Here is a 17,054-nt window from a genome sequence, read left to right on the forward strand (position 1 = left end):
AAAAAATAAATAATAATAATAATAATGCACTTGTCAAATGTGTTGTAGGAGTCGTTTTATACTAAAACTGCCAAGCAGTTAAGTCTGTCCAAACTAATATTGTATACTGTATAACTGTGTTGAGATGTTTGGCCAATAAAACAAGAAAACCAGGAAATACAGCAAAAATATTTTGCTCTGGAGTTGTTGTGTTGATAAATAGCCCAGTAAAATGTCACTTTATAATATCATGGTGTCACAGTTTTGAACAACTTTGAACGTCTGGATGTAAAACATCATTCCTTGTACGTGCATGTGTGAAATGTTCTCATGCCTACTGCACAGATTCTTGAATTAAGGCCAAAAAATTTGCTCCGTGCGGTCACAGTGAAGTTGAATTTCGTCTCGGTGCACGAAATCACTAAAGTTAATCAACATTTATCCAGAGATCAAATTTATTGCCTCACATTTCATAGCAAAACCAGAGCTCTGTGTACACAGTGTTAAAGAGGGGACAATATCAAATTCATGTGAATGACAGCAGAAGCAAAACACAAAGGTTACAACAAACCTGGAAAGGCAGAAGTCTTAAAATAATGACACTTCAAAATGGCATGCAAATATGTAAATAAATAAACAACTGCGGTATGTAATAATACTATAGTCGATAGTTGAAGTGATGTGGTGAGATCTTTATAGTAGGGGTGGGAATCTCCAACTGCCTTTTTGACGCTCTTCATAGCATCAGAACTTTTTCTTTGTAATTAATTGTCTCTAACATAAATAATTAGATGTATCTACTGATACCTACATATCTGTGTCAACCAGGAAAAGAAACAGCAGTGAGCCTCTAACAGTAGTGTTTAATACATAATTCAATCGGTCTAACAGTAGTTACAATAACAAAATGATTTTCTGAGAGAAAAAGAGATGCAGCGATCTGATTCTCTGCAAATCCTCCAGGCGATTTTGACAAGAACTCACTCTTCATATAATTGAACTCTTTTTCTTTTACGAATCTCAAGTGAAATATTGAGAACAATGACATTTTTGGCTGATGAAGTCCTCATCATTGGTGTTTGACATAAAAAATTTAAACGTATTTACTGCTCTGCTATGTCTGTGTTCTTCTGTGAGTCCTCTAAATAAACATTGATAAAAAACCTCAGACTTTTCCATGGCGTCAGCATGAGTGAGTGAGGCAATTCAGATGACTGGATGTTTAGATTCTAATTTCTGACGATTATGCATCCAAGAATGTTTTGGTTTTTTTTTCCTCCCCCACACCCCTACTTTTTATGGTACAATCACCAATAACAGTCCCACTTTCCACCTTCAGTATTCAAGTGTGTAATCGTTGGCTATGAGGCAGCTATGACTGAGCTGAGTTTGGCCTGCTGCTCTCCATCCAGTGACATCACGGCCGACTGGAATTCAGCCGAGTGGCGCTGAGCGAACTCTCTCACCAGCATGGCCACGGTGTTTTGGGTTTCTGTGGAGGAGCATATATATGAATTTAAAAAAAGAAAAAGGAAACTACATTTTGGAATACGCTCTTGTACTACATCCACTTCTTAAAGGAGACATATTATCCAAGTTAACCTAGTCCCCTGGTGTCCTAATGTATATAATAACCCTGCCAAAACAGCCCTGTACAGAACGCTCGGTTTTGAGTGCCTGTCTTTTTAAATGCAAATGAAACACAGGAAACTACGTCAGCATCACTGAGGCACTGAGGCACTGGCAGCTAACAGCAGTTAGCATTTGGAGAAGCGATCATTGGCCCACTCCAGCCGGCACATTGCCGTCATATATAAAATGTATCCACTGGACACGTAAATCCTCTGAGGCTGGAAGTTTGTGTAGAACTCTGTGCTGCACTGTGGAGCCAAGAATAGAAAACTTTGCAGACTTCCGCTCTTCCGGATACTATTGCCCTCGCCAGCACTCTGGCGGTTTTTTTTAGGGACAAAGCGCTCCGCGTGACAACAATTCCAGGAATTGCTCATTGCTTACGTAGCTATGACTGTGGAAGTCAACAGTGTGTGTGCTTTATCTCCTGTGCAGACACTTTGTGTGACACACTTTTTTTCAAAAAGTTGATTTTGCATAATATGTCCCCTTTAAGACAGGTCCGTAAAGAGAAAATCGATCATTTCATGGCAAAGAGACTCTCACACAGTCTGTGCCGGAGCCTCTTTGCTTCTATATTTACTTTCATCATAGAGAAACTTGTCCAGTTTCATTGATTTAGTTTATGAACTGGGTGTTTGCTTCACGTCACATTCTGATTTAACGACTTTACCTTGGTCGACGTCCTTGTGCCCCAGGACATGACTGGATGCAGCAACTATCGGCTTCATTAGCGTCACTGTCTGAAAATGGGGAGAAAAAAAGAATGCATCCGTTTATTGTTAGCCTGCAAGTCCACTCATCAAAAGAACATGTCAAGTATTGGCTGTGATTTCATGTATTTGCTAAAATGCAGAGTTTGACCAAAGATCAGGGCATGAAAACATCAAAAAGAGAACAGTAGTGTATCATGTATGCATAATATAGTAGACTAGCAATAATATACTGTATAAAATATCATTTTGAAAAAAAAAAAAAATGACGGAAAGTCTGGTCTGACAGTTAATCAGACACTGATGTGAGGATCATTTCAAACCGTAAATCCAGTCAGGCATCAGTGTTGTACACGTTAACCTCAGTTTATGTTTGTTTCTTTGTCTCTTTGTCTATAAAAGACTCAAAAGCCTCAAAAGTATTACCCATTACCCATCAACATGCATACAGAGACAAAATTAGTCTATTTTCATATGGGAAATGCATTTTCAGACGAGAATGTTCTGCATACTAACACAACCAACTTAAATACCGAAAGCCAAAAGAAGATATACATGTATAAAGCCCAGATACTATAAGCACGCATGTGCAGACGTAACAAGGGAGCAAATTCTCTCCTCTGCAGTTGTTTGCTTAGATTTAGAACAAAACTAAGAACGAGGACTTTCGTTGGCAGACTCAAAACAAGGTGAAACTGAGAGCGTTAACTGAGCTTTAGATTTAACAGCTGATCGGCAAATCATGACCTATAAGAACCAAGCAGGATGCGGATGCTTGTAATTGTGTCATTGTTACAAAGAATTAAAAACACAACCCTAAAAACAGAAGCAGCAATGTTTTCAAACTTAAAAACAATATAGATTGCAGGCGCAGGTGATAATTGACTGTATACTGTACCAGAGCTGGACTGTGTGTGTAGAGCATTGCCAGGCAGTTGAACACCGTCTTGTTCTCCTCCATGTCCTCTTTAAGAGGAAGACGAGCCACCAGAGCAGGCACAACCTATCACAGAGAGCAGAGTGTCACGATGTGAAAGGAAACACCTATGTGTGAATAGAATAAACACATGTCAAACTGAGGTGAAATTGTACCTGCTCCAGAGGAACGGCATCTATATTGCTCATGATCATCCTGCAAAGGGCAGCACACAGGTTGTCAATCACTCTCAGGTCGGACTCTTTGACCAGCATGTTGGAAAACACAGACAGCATCATGGGATAGTCTCTGGAAAACATTATGCTAAGGAGCATCTTCACGTGATGTTTTTTTTAATGCATAACAAGACATAAACACATAAAGACGAGGAGGATACGATACAGCGACGGGTCCAGCTGCCTGGGCCAGACATCCCAGTCCAAACACGCTGTTGTTGCGCACCTCAGAATCACTGTCCCTCACTCCAGCCACCAGCACAGGAAGCAAACGATTGGACAAGCGTCCCGCTAGGTGTCTGCCTCCGGACACGGCCACAAGAGCTTGCAGTATTTCTCCAATCGTACCGACGGAGAAGGAGCGTTCGGCTATTGTGCATGTGGATTTCTTTAAAGTGGAAAAACAGAGGACAAAGGTCAGTCTGCTACTGACCAAAACAAACTGAAGAAAAATGGGTTCAAGCTGTGTGTTTGGGGGAACGGTCTTGTTTTAAACTCCTTTTCTTATCGGACTCACAGCTTTGCTCATGATCAGAGGCAGCAGGTCGTTGAGGAAAGGAGCGAAGCTGTCTGCAGGGACAGAGGCAGCCACCAGGGGGATTCCCTCCCCAGCAAACTCTTGGAGCATGGCATCATACTCCGCCTGAGACACACAGCACATCGAACACAGGTAAATCACGTTACTGGTGATGACTTAAATGTTTATAGCTGACTCAAACGCAGTGAGTGGACATTTAACCTGTTGTTCTTCATCGTCAGTGTCATCACCACCACCATCCTGACAAACAGTCTGCACAGAAAGATACAAAACAGTAACATCATCACAATCTGTTATTATAACTTGCATTATCTTCTTCTCTATCCACATTCTTCTCTCACCTTCTTTTTGAGCACATCTCGGATGACATGGCTGACCTCCTTCAGGCGTGAAGGATTTTTGAAAACTTCCTCCTTGCAGGCCATGATGACACCGTTCATGGTTTCCAGGATGGCCATCGCCACCTCCCGCTCAGGCTCCGTCCGAACTTTCTTCAAGAAGCATGGGATGACCACGTCCAGCAACTTCAGCAGGGCTGAGTGAGTGATTGTGGAGGTGTAAAGTTAAAATCAGCTTAAGGTATCCACGATCATACCGGTTTGACTATTTCTTAACAATCTAAGGAAGTTAGCTGGCCTTCACCTTAGTTCAATCAGTCATGTAATTTTAATGGTTACGTTTTAGCTCCCTGAATGTTGTTCAATTAGAATATGCACATTACTGATGGGCATGAATATTATAAAATAAAAAGTAAATCAGTTAATGTGACTATCTGTGATTATATTAAAAAGACAAAAAAACAAAAATGTTTTGTCAACAATTGCATTGATAACACATTTCATTCAACTCCAATAACTACCTGATGTTTGGTGCATTAATTAACACAAGGCAGAAGCAGCAGAATGTATTTAAGTTTATGTATTTCTTGAATGCATCTTCTAGCTGCTCCAAAGCATTTTCAACAGCTAGTTTTGTGGTTGCTAGCACTTCACAGCTATACATACATATTATTCATAATGATTAATTCACTCTTTTTATCACAGTCAGTGAGGTAAAACAACCACAATCATGTTTTATAAACGTTCCAGACAGTGCAGTTTCTATTTAGACTATATGGCATAAATTATTACTCCATTTAACAGGTGTCATTTTCAATCAAGTAACTATTTGCCTTAATGGAATATGTTGAGGATCTCAAGCACATATACAAACCCCTAATTCCAAGTCAGTCACATAGGTTTGGCTTGAACATTAACGCACAAATGAATATTACCAGTTTTGTTTGAAATGCTCCTCTGTAAACCACAGCATTTTCATGTTTACAAAAAAGTAATATCAGAATTGGAGTGTACTTAAAAGAAAATATGTACCCTGGTGGTTGGTCTCAGTCGGATTCTCCTTCCACACTTTGTGCTGAGCTCGACAGAACTGGCCCATGGCTCCAAATGCTGCCCTTCGAACGTCCTTGTGAGGAAACTAGGGAGACGCAGGAATGAAGCATTAAAAACTAAAACATGCACACAGGTTTGACAACAAGTTAATGAGGTCACGGTTCAAGCTTCCCATGGCAAGCTTTGAATCCCTGCACTGTAGGACAGTTCCTGAGCAACTAGAATTACTGCCCAGCAGTTATATAACTCTACTGACCAATTTCCTTTCAGTCCACACTATTTTCTAGCTTTGATTATGAAAGAAGATAAATAATTCAAGATAAACCAGCATATATTGTACTGTGTACATAATCCCGTTGGCACTGTGTTTTCTGAAGCACTCTCCAGCACCTGCTGGAGAAATACTGTTTTGCATCACTGTGTGCTGTGTATATAAGGCTGAAATTACAATAAACCTACTTCACCTTGACAATTATTAAAGGTCAGTGTTTTGTTTAAATTTATCAATTTGCCTGTAGGCATTTTTCTTAGAGCTAGAACCAGACACAACCTTGTGGAGATATGATGTGAACACTAATAGACCATAAATGTCCTACACACACAGAGAGACACATTAAACACTTCAGTCAAAGATGATTGACTGGACCGATCAGCCTCAGAGCGACTCACATCTCTCATCTCGTAAACCTGCTGGAAGCTGGACTCCAGGAATTCTTGAAAGGCAACGCTGTCGAGAGAAACCACAGCAACAAACGTTTGAAATACAAATTAGGTTTTAGGCTTTTAAAGAAAATAACAGAGAAATAACAATGATATAGTAATAAAATGTGTGAGAGTAGAATCAGGAAACAGAAGTGTTATCATGTCATAATAATCATGTGAAGTTCTCACCCTGTGTTCAAGGCAATTTCTCCCAGTGCATCACAGGCGTCTTCCTTTTCATTGATGTAAGCATTCTCAATGCTGAACCTAAAAGATGGGATAAAAAGTCATATGAAATGGGACCCACAGTGGTGTTTTTTTTTTAGATAAAGGAGACTGGTCTTTTGAGGCGGCAGTAGTAGCTCTTTAAAGGAAATGCTGAGTGCGTTGCATTTCTACTCTAAAAGTCATTCAACATTCCTTGCATTTACAGATAGTTTCCTCGTCTCTGCTTTATTCTCACCTACAGTCAAACATTTCTGTGAAAATATTTATTTTTTAACCATCACTGTCCGGTCTGTACATGTATAAACGTGTGTGACTATTACCCTGAAACATCGTGGACGTCCGCCTCAGTCTCTTCTTCGGTAAAATCTACATCGACATCCACTTCGCCCTCTTTCTCGTCGTCATTGTCATCATCCAGCAGCACAAACGTCTTGTCCTCCTCCAGGTGTGCCTGGATCAAAATGAAACGTTTACAAAGTGGAAAAACTTGTTCATGCCTTGTTTTATCATGATGAGCCTTATTTTAGCCTTAAAACTGAGGGTGCCCTTTGTTGTCTTTGTACCGTGATGCCTTCATTAGACTTGAGGGCGAGCAGCATGACTGTTGTAATGGGGGTCAGGTGAGGAGTCAAGCATTCAGGGCTGACTGTAGATACAGCAGAATATAGACAGTATCTGAAAGAGGGAAAGACAGAGACAGTGGGAAAAGATTACAGAAAAATAAGGATACTATAATAGAATGTTAAACTTTTCTATATAGTACTAGATTATTGCTTCTGAAAATAACAACAAACCATAAAGAAAAAATACACTTGTATCATTGTCACTAGTTTGTCTTCAAATGTAATCTTACGTGCAGCGTCTCAGGTCCGGGTCATCAATAGTGTCAGTGAGATTGAGGCCCAGCTGAATACACTCTGCTGCCAGAGGACTGAAGACGTCTTTGCCAATAGTACGAGCCAGTACAGAGAGTGTATCTGACAACAAGAAAAAAAAAAAAAACATTTAATCGTGCCTAAGCAAATACTATATTATGCAGATAATATGAAGTTAGGATTTTTTCCTCCTTGGTTGACCTACCCAGGGACTGAGTTTGTAGGGACCTCATTTCTTCTGTGGTCGCAGTCAGGAAGCCCTTAAGGTTTTCAATAACCGGAGGGAAGTAAGGAACCAGCAACTCTTTGGCAGCATTGGCTGAAAGACAAAGGACGAGAAAATGATTTATTCATCCATTTTTAATGTTTTTCAAGCTTTTGGAACCAAGTGTTATCAGGTTTAATCAACAGCTAATGGGACCGAAATATAAAACTACTTTCTATCCTGACCCTCAATATTGGAACATAGAAACTTGACATTTAAGATGGTACTGGCTTGTGTACTACTAAACACAGAAAAAAATGTGGGACCTCTTACCTATGGCACCTATGGCAGATACAGCGAGTTCCCTTATCTTCAGGTTGTCAGTGTTGTTGAGGGCAGACAACATGGTTTCCATCAGCGTAGGCAGGTAAGGCTCAATATCTGATCCTGTGAGGGGAAAAAAACATGAAAGAGCAGATAAAGCATGTTGTTCTGGAGGCTTTTTATTAGTAAGTATAACTTTCTGGTGGTGGGAGAAACATACTCCTTCTAACTTACCTAGGTTCTCCATGAAATTCTCTAGGGCATAAAAGGCCTTGGTGACATGGCCGACCTTGGCGTGGTTCAACGATGACAGGTATCCCAGCAGCAAAGGCATCAACTCTGAACAGTACTTACTCACTTCAGGCTGAAAAGAAGAGATGGCAATGGAGTGAAGAACAGACAAACAAACAAACAAACAAAAGAAATTAATTCAAAACTAGACAATCACTAGTTATGTGCAGTGAACTTATATATCGCCATGTGAGAAGATGAAAGAAGGAATTACTAACATCTGTGATACTACTGCGCTTGAAACATATTACTAATGGTGATTTTCTTCTCAAAGACTCACCTGTAAATGTTCAGAGAATTGTCCGAGGGCAAAAAGGCCGGCTAAGCGCACCACTTGACTGCTGTCAGAGAGACTCTGGCAAACTGCCTGCAACATTGGTGACAACATCCTAACAGAGACATGGACACACACATTATTTAAGCAGTGGATCGTTCAAATTTAATGATTAAAAGGACAAACGATGTCCGCTCAACATACTTGGTGCGTATGTGGTCAGCACATCCTTCAGCCAGGACAGCAAGACACAAGAGACCACCCTTCCTCTGATAAGGGTTTTCACTGGCAAGGCAGGTCTGAGTGAAGGGCATCTGAAACAGAAGACATTATACACCATCAAGAGCAGGTAAATAAGTGTGGGCACACCGGGACCCGACAGGCCACACTGAGTCAGGCCGGGTTTGGATAAAAAACAAAACAGAAATGATTGTCAGGCCTCAGTCGAGTTTAATATCACATTCTAAATGCCAAGATATGCAATATACTATTTGCACCAGAACGCAACACACAGGCTATTGAAGTCATGCTTGGTCGATGTTATCCTTTTCCTCTACAGAAACTCAACCACAGTGGTTAAATTATGTAAATCAATATCAACAGTTACATTTCAACTACAGTTAATTGCTTATTGTTCAGATCTAGACTTACCAGTTGTTGGAACAGTTTCTCTGGAGGCATATGGAGAGCCATAATATCAATAATCTGGATGTACACAAAGAAGTAAATAGGTTAAATGTCATTTAAAAGTTGCATAGTGAAGCTTCTGAAGTAAAACGGTATCAATTAAATAATGCATCTCTCTACCTGTGCAGCACACTGTTTGGGATTGTCATCGTCTGTGCCATCTCCATCATCATCCTCATCATCCTCTGGGTCGTGCTCACCGGGCAGGGGAGCTGCGACGAGTATGGGGAAAATGGCCTGCAGGATGGGGTTCAGCAGCTTCTGCTTCAGCACCACCTGTGCAGCAGAGGAAAAGGTGAGTATCCTGTTTTCATCTTTACTCAGAAAAGCAGTTTGTTTTGTGGGCACATGCAATAAAAAAAGAACTATTTTGCACAAATACACAAATCAGGGACACACGTTTCTGTCCATATGAATGAAGCCACATATACCGTAGTTGTGTTGTTGATGAATTTTATTTAATCTGTAATGGTCTAACTTTACATTGAGGAAAGGAACATAGGAATGGGAATTATGTAAATATCTAACTTTTGAAAATCAAGGAAATACTGACAGTTGTTCAATTTCATTTTACTGGGCTAATCTAACCATAAGGAATGAGGTTCACCTTCAAAGTGAAGGACAGATTTAGTAGCTGAGGAATGACTTTACCTTGCTCTTCAACTTGATCAAGAAGGTGATACAAGAGAGCGCTTTCACCCTCAGAGAGTCGCTCAGTGTGGTGTCACCGCCCACCTGTTACAAACACACACATCAAAATTCAGATAACGAACAATATTTGTCAGTTCAAATGCTCAACGAAATCAAAGAAAGATGTAATGCTGAGTTTAACCTCCTACCTCCAAAAAGAAGCGGACAATGTCAGCGACATGGGGGACGATGATTGACACCTCACTCTCCATGAGCTCATTAAACACCTCCATTGCCTCACTGGCTTTGTCCTAATCGGATAAAGACAAAACAATCCAGGATCTATCCAAGTCTTCAAGCTTAAGTCTGTAATTGGTTCCTAAAACACATTTTATTTGTTGATATAATTATAAATAAATGTTTCAGCAACACAGTGTCTTTAGTGCATCTCAATTTACCTGATCCGACTTGATGAGGTGTTTAAATGCGACGATCAGACTTGGAATGATAGAACGCATCAGGTTCTGTAGGGCAGTAACATGCAACGTCCAGACATTATTCATAATAACAACTGTTTATTCAGGGAAACTGACTGAGTGAGCCCTGAGTTTGCATTCAAACAAGTTCACATAAGAGTGCAAAGAGCAATAAAATTGACACAGTAAATAGAGAAACAGGGTTTGTTCTAATGTATTGGTAATGATTGGTAGACGGCGGTAGGTGGCACCACATGCCAAAACTTGATTTCAAAACATAAACATGATTTGCAGTCTGCAAAATATATTTTTTAATGCACTGTTGTTGTTGGTGAGTTCAGTTTGTTATATGAACATTATTCCTGAGTCTCTGTGACATATTAGGAGCATTTTATGGCCAGTTGCTTTCAATTTATTACATAATGCACCTTTAACAAGTGTCCTTTATTTGAAACAGTTGTTGCTATATATCAAGGGGGAACCAATAACATGACTCACCATCTCCTCTGTGCCAGTGTACGCAGTGATGGCAGTGAGGGTGAGGATGCAGTAGTACAGTGCTGTTGGGTTGTCATGGTCCTGAAGGACAGCGCCGAAACGCTGCAGCAGCTGGCAGTAATGAGGCTTGAACGGCTCAGGGTTAGAATCCATCACCTTGTTCAGCAGCAGGAAGCCGACCTGTCAGGACAGACAAAGCACTGATGTTCTCAGGAAGTTACAAAAAAAACATGTAATACAATATCACAGGAGTCAGATTTTCCCCCACATATGGTATGTGACTCGCTGAGTCATGTACCTGTCTTTCATGAGGGTTGCTGCTCTGGGTGGATTCATTGAGGAATTGCAGCAGAGCAGGCCAGCGGTCTGGTGTCTCATGTTTAACCATCACTGCGCACAGCTGGGAGAGCGAGTGTTGAACTGTGTGCCTGCACAATAAAAGTCATTCATATTTTTTTTATACAGCTTTCACATTCACTTTAGATTGTCCAATCAACCTAATCTGCATGTTTTTGGACTGTGGGAGGAAGCCAGACATCCCAGAGACAACCCACACACAAAATGCACACTGAACACAAAGGCCCTTAAGCCCACTTCTGCGTAAAGTGCTGTACGTAGTTTACGGAGACTCCTCTACGGTAAGCCTGAAAGTCTGCGGCTGCACAAATTATTTTTTAAGTGTCCGTCACTCCGTCAGGGCACAACTACAGGCCAATTTCTCGCCTCAAATTATCTTAAAACTGCGTTCCGGGACACAGAAAATATTTATTTCAGGTGAGAAACGGCCACTGTTTCAATGTTATTCAGCTGCAACAACAACAACAACAACAACAACAACAGCAGTCTTTCGCTCTCGGACGCCATTGCTCACTGTAGCCAGAAGCACAACAACCTTGCGTAGTGACCCCTACTGATCGGGCGGAAAATTGCAGTGCGTATCCGGCACCACAACGGAGAACTATGAAGGCAATGGGTCGCCATGGTTACACAGTTGGATAGCGCATTACGCAGTCGGAGAAGTTTACTGTGGACTTTAGTCGACAGTCTTGGCGTCTGACAACAATGCTAGCCACTGCATTAGCATGTGGCTTAATAAAAAAATACAGAGGTGCTTTTTAAGGATTTGTCGTCTTCTTATTTTGCAATAATAATTTAGTATCTACTTACAAGACTCAAGGTTTAAGCATGTCCCACACTAGAGGATAATTGATCTGGCCCTTCCAACAATCACAAGTTTGAACACAATATCTTGTCAAATTATCCCATCGTGTGAAATTCCAAATCCCTGGAATCTCCACCCTGAATTAATTTGATTAAACACCAAGTGTGTGGTCCTGCTTCTAGACTTCGATCGTCTAGTCTGTGCTTTCTTAGGAATAAAACATTGACATTCCTCTAGCATGGGGCAGGCTTCATTCACACATGACATTTCACATGCATGTATAGCTTCATATATACAGTGAAATGAATACACGTTTAATTGATTTAATTTCCATAGTAAAGATGGAACTACTTACTCCATTTCCTGCATGAAGGCCTGTAACACCACTGCCTTTAGGCTGTGTGAGCAAAGCAAAGGTTGAAATTACAACTCAGTTTCAACTTGATTTCAATGAAGACGACAATGTTATGATGTTGGAATGGAGTGAAATTATTAACAGAAAAAGGTATGAACAAACCTCTCTCTGTCATTAGGGATGATCTTACTCCACTGTTTCTTCACTCTCATCCTCAGTATCACTGCAGCCGACTGACGGACCTAAGATAAGGAAACATTTCAGAGAGTTTATTCAAGAAAAAAGCACACCAAGAAAAAGAGCCAACTAATGTCAGTCATACAACTTAACACTTATCATGTAAATGCATAAACTAAATATTAAACGTTCAGTGCATTTAGCAACATTTTAAAGATAGACTTAAGAACAATATCGTCTGAAACTGATCAACATATGCCAATTATTGAAGTGGCCTAAATCAACTTGATTAATTGGTCAAACTGTAACGGTAAACATTAAAAGCATCTCGCTGTTCACTCGTACCTACCTGAGGATTTTGGGAGCCAGTCATGACAGCACATAGTGCTGGAATAATGGCTGGGTCTTTGAAAGCCTCTTTCAGCCGAGCTGTGGCCTAAAAAGATGACAAAGCAAATCTCACCAAGTTCAGACACAATGGCTGAACCCATGCAATTGTTGTAGAAATCACAGGGGCAGACACACATAAACTGTACAATGCCAAGCCATCCCATAACTAAGCATGGGATAAAAGGAAAACTTCAACTCTAGATTATCATGGCGGAAAAAAATATTTGGAATTCATGGATATAACTGTGACACTACTGTGTATTTGTTTTGCAGATCCATAAGTGAAAAAGTGACAAAGACTTCTTTGCATACTATCTTCATTAAGTTTGTATCTGCAAGAATGTTTCCATATTGTGAACATCTAAAGCTTACAGAGAGGAAACAAAAGGAGGCTCCCTCTGGTGGCACTTTAAAATAAATCACTATGACATGACTGTTTTTCTCAAGACACTCTGATGGAATATTAACAATTACCCCCATCTAGGATGATCAAAATAAAGGTCATTGGCTACAATCAAGTTATTATTATTATAGAGATTTGTATCGCGATAATATCGGAAATCGTGACACAACTTTCCCTTTTTTTAAAAAGGGAAAGTAAGGGAAACTGTGACACTACATCAGAGCATGACATTAGATTAAACTTAATTCTTCCCATATTAGCATTGTGATTCATCTACTAAACCAGCGTTGACTTGAACACAGTGGTCAGTGGCATCACCTGGTGGATGACAGCATTGTCGGGCTGTGTCAGCTGCAGGAGAAGTTGCTCCAGTTCTTCTGTCATGTCGGTCGTTCAGCTGTTTCACCGTCAGAGAGTCTGTTGTGACGGTTAATGTTATTATTCAGGATAAACTGACACACAGACTGGGTGTACTACAGCGGTGTGGCTAATAAGCTATGTGCCTGTCAAAAAACCATGTAAACAGTGCCTCCGTGGGCAGGTCTGAGCGGAAGCTACTGAGTTAGAGGCGAAAATAAACTTTTAAACGAATATTCGTGTGAGTACGGAATTGTTGAAGAGAGTGAAGAGACACGAGAGCAGCCTGCTCGTTCAGCTGCCAGCACGAGGGACCGAGCCCGAGCCCGACACCGGAGGAACGCGTGAGTGCAGTTAAAGGGACCTGCACTTCTCAGTGTTCCAGTCCGGTTGAAACAAACAGCGCCCCTGGCTGGACAGGAGGTGCACTGCAACAGGTTCAGGCTGAGAAACCTGAAGAGACTAACTATACTTCTACAATTACTAATAAGTGCTTCAAAGGAAGTAGTGAGACAAAAAACTGTTTATAACCAAACAAGCAGTTGATTAAAAGTATGTGACCAAACTTAATTATGGGTGTGGAGCAACCATGATAGCCAATGTGTGGCCCTAAAGAGAGAGGCCAACAATTATGTGTTATGTCAGAGTACATCCTGAAAATTCCATGTAAATGAAACAACGTTGGTTACTGAAGGCGTGCATACTTGCCAGTAGGTGACACAATTACTTGCTTTGCAGGTTATCATTGTGGACCAATTGGTCCCTAAAATGAGGATGAAAAGGCAAGACAGGGCGTGAGCCTTCTGCTTGCTATTCTTGTAAACATACTTTCAGCTGCTACTATGGTTCCAGATCACAGGCAGGTGAGGGCGACGTCAGATCAAAGGAAGATCAAAGGAAGGTGGGTCTGTCGTGGCAGGAGCTTGCTGCGTGGCTAGTGGGATCACAAACATTTGATGAAAAACGTTCCTGCAAAATATAATATAATCCCTGCAAAATTCATTGGATCGCCCTGAAACTCAAGTCAGATCGCAAATTTTGCATGGCAAGGCCCTCAAAAGTGAGGAAAAGATGATGAAAAAGAATAATCAGAGCAGATAAAAACATGGCCTTCACAATCGTTTGTCTCAGATTAATCGAGTGTCAGGGCTCTAATGGCTAAGGTTCAACCTCCTTTTTGCTGTTGGGTAGTTCAATTCCAACGTCTACTTATGTTCATTAAAAACTTTAAAAGTAAGTACAAATATTTTTAAATCAATATGGAGCCAGTGAAGCAAGGAGTGATGTTCAACTTTTGTTCCCCTGTAATAGAAAGGGGAAACAGTAAATAAAAGCCACATATATTGCATGTAATAAATAGATACATAGAATAAGTAGAAGAAGGATCTTTTCTAAAGATGCTGTACAGAAATTAATCAGTCGGATTACACTATACCAAGGCTTTTCCACTTAAAGCCCGGGGGCCAGATTCGGCCCTTCAAGCAATTTGGACCTGCCCGCAGCCCATTAACCCATAAATAATGAATATATTATTAAAAAGCCAATAAAACCGTAGTGTCGCCAATTTCTGGCATTTTGCGACACTTTGTGATACTTTACGTCCAAGTACTAGTACAGCTGTAATTGTAGGTTGCCTATGTACCATAATATTTTGCACTATGAGCCAACTGTAGCGGTACCCTTGTCTTCTTGGTACTATAACTTTTATTTCTGTAAAAATAGCCTATTGTGGCCATTGCACCTTAATGTTGTTCATATTGTTACCTCTAATTTTGTAATTTCGAATTGTGACTGTTATACCCAAATGTTGGTGGTACTGTAACCTTTTTGCACTTTACGTAAATGGTATTGTACCTGAATGTTGGTGGTTTTGTTGCTTACCTTTTTAGCACAAAACTAGCAGCCATTTAAATAAATAAATGCTAAATAATTTATAACATTTTGTATCTATTTGTATCTGTTTACTGTACATGCAACACAAAATAGTAGTATGAATAATAGCCCTGCACTACACCATAAATTGTGTGAAATTTGAATTTATTTAATTGTTTACTACAACCTGTTATTAAATGTTTGTTGTTGTTGTTTTTTTTAATTACATGTACAAACATTTTCAAAACTATGAATTATTTGTGATTTTAACTGTAACTGACAAATGCACTGTTTCAGATGAGTATAAAAAAATAATGCAGGCCAATGTGTGGTCTTGATACTAAAATGTGATTGAATTAACGTGTGTGTGTGTGTGTGTGTGTGTGTGTGTGTGTGTGTGTGTGTGTGTGTGTGTGTGTGTGTGTGTGTGTGTGTGTGTGTGTGTGTGTGTGTGTGTGTGTGTGTGTGTGTGTGTGTGTGATCATGTATCTAAACCTGTCTAGTTAGAGCATCAGAGTTTATTTAAGGCAGGAGATTTGCATTAGATAGCACTAGATTGCATCAGATTATACAAGTGTATACTGACAAAGTGGCCACAAAGGGGTGTTTAAAAGGGAGATGATTCATAAAAAATAACTTTCCTGCACACACATTATTTTGAATTCTAAACTTTTACGATCTATTTGGGTTTCTAAAATGACTCGATTTGGATCAAAACACTGTGACTGTCATACAGTGAAGAAAGATGTTGTTGTTGTTGCAGGACAAGGGGCGGGTACTGTGTGACCTGTATTGAGAAAGACGCCACTGAAAGATGCCATTTGCAAAGAAATCAAGACAACAAAAGAGACTGATGACCTCACACTTCACAGAAAACACACACACCACTAAATGAAAACACATCTCCACTGACTAATCTGCTCACAGACTGTACAGCAGAGTAAATCTGTTATGTTAGAATTAAAAGTGGTTCAAATTATACATATTCTGCCTAAACATTGACATTACACTACTTTAAACTACATATCAATATTCTCAGTATTCTTTTACTCTCTCTTTTGGACTTTTGTGTGATGTTCTTGTTTTTATTTCTCTGTTGCTTTGACATTTGGCTTATTTCTCTCCCCCAAATATCCACTTTTCTGCCTCGTCTGTCAACGCACATACATTCAATTATAATTATTCACCAGCAGAACATTTTAACTGACAAATCTCTGATACAAATGCACCTACAGACAGAGTCAAATCTGAAGACATCTCAGCACACACACACATCTAGATGCACCCATTCACCCATCGTCCATCCATACTCACCGCCGCCCTCCAACCCCCCGCCTGTATGTCAGTGCTCACACAGGATCACACACACAAACACGCCCTGTCCAGCCTCAGATGAGGGGAAATGGTAATGAGCCCATTAGACTCACTGTTCTCACATAATTCTCCCTCTAACTGATTCATTACCACATCAATTCAGCCAAGAGTGAACACTCACACGGCCCGAGTGGATGCAGGATAATCTAAATCATCTTTGTGAAAAGGACTGCAAACGTGGGGGTGATGGAGCACTCTGTTCCACCCGCTGCATCCACCACAGGACTGTTTGGTTTTGAGGCGACATGTTGCAACACCTTTGTGACATGAAATCACATCTGAGGCTGAATGTGTTTTCTCAGGCATTTAGAAGCATAATTAGACAAAATAATATAGGTTTACAAATAACACCATGCACTATATCTGTCT

General features: G+C 40.3%; 1 protein-coding gene across 1 annotated transcript; it reads right to left on the reverse strand.

The window, feature by feature from the left end:
- Positions 1–422: 422 nt before the first annotated feature.
- On the reverse strand, positions 423–13,753 carry ipo4 (importin 4). Its single transcript, XM_083901879.1, has 30 exons — positions 13,401–13,753; positions 12,639–12,725; positions 12,275–12,354; positions 12,113–12,154; positions 10,894–11,023; positions 10,596–10,775; positions 10,080–10,145; positions 9,831–9,932; positions 9,643–9,726; positions 9,112–9,267; positions 8,956–9,009; positions 8,509–8,618; positions 8,311–8,419; positions 7,974–8,103; positions 7,749–7,862; positions 7,416–7,529; positions 7,189–7,312; positions 6,899–7,010; positions 6,656–6,786; positions 6,297–6,374; positions 6,075–6,132; positions 5,385–5,490; positions 4,356–4,549; positions 4,216–4,266; positions 3,994–4,119; positions 3,638–3,864; positions 3,417–3,549; positions 3,223–3,327; positions 2,285–2,354; positions 423–1,471 (listed from the first exon to the last, which is right to left on the reverse strand). Exons 1-30 carry the CDS (start codon positions 13,464–13,466, stop codon positions 1,341–1,343), a joined length of 3,270 nt encoding a protein of 1,089 aa, XP_083758005.1. The 5' UTR covers positions 13,467–13,753; the 3' UTR covers positions 423–1,340.
- Between the last annotated feature and the right edge of the window lie 3,301 nt (positions 13,754–17,054).

Source organism: Microchirus variegatus (assembly GCF_963457635.1).
Source record: "Microchirus variegatus genome assembly, chromosome: 15".
In the NCBI taxonomy this organism is placed as follows: Eukaryota; Metazoa; Chordata; class Actinopteri; order Pleuronectiformes; family Soleidae; genus Microchirus; species Microchirus variegatus.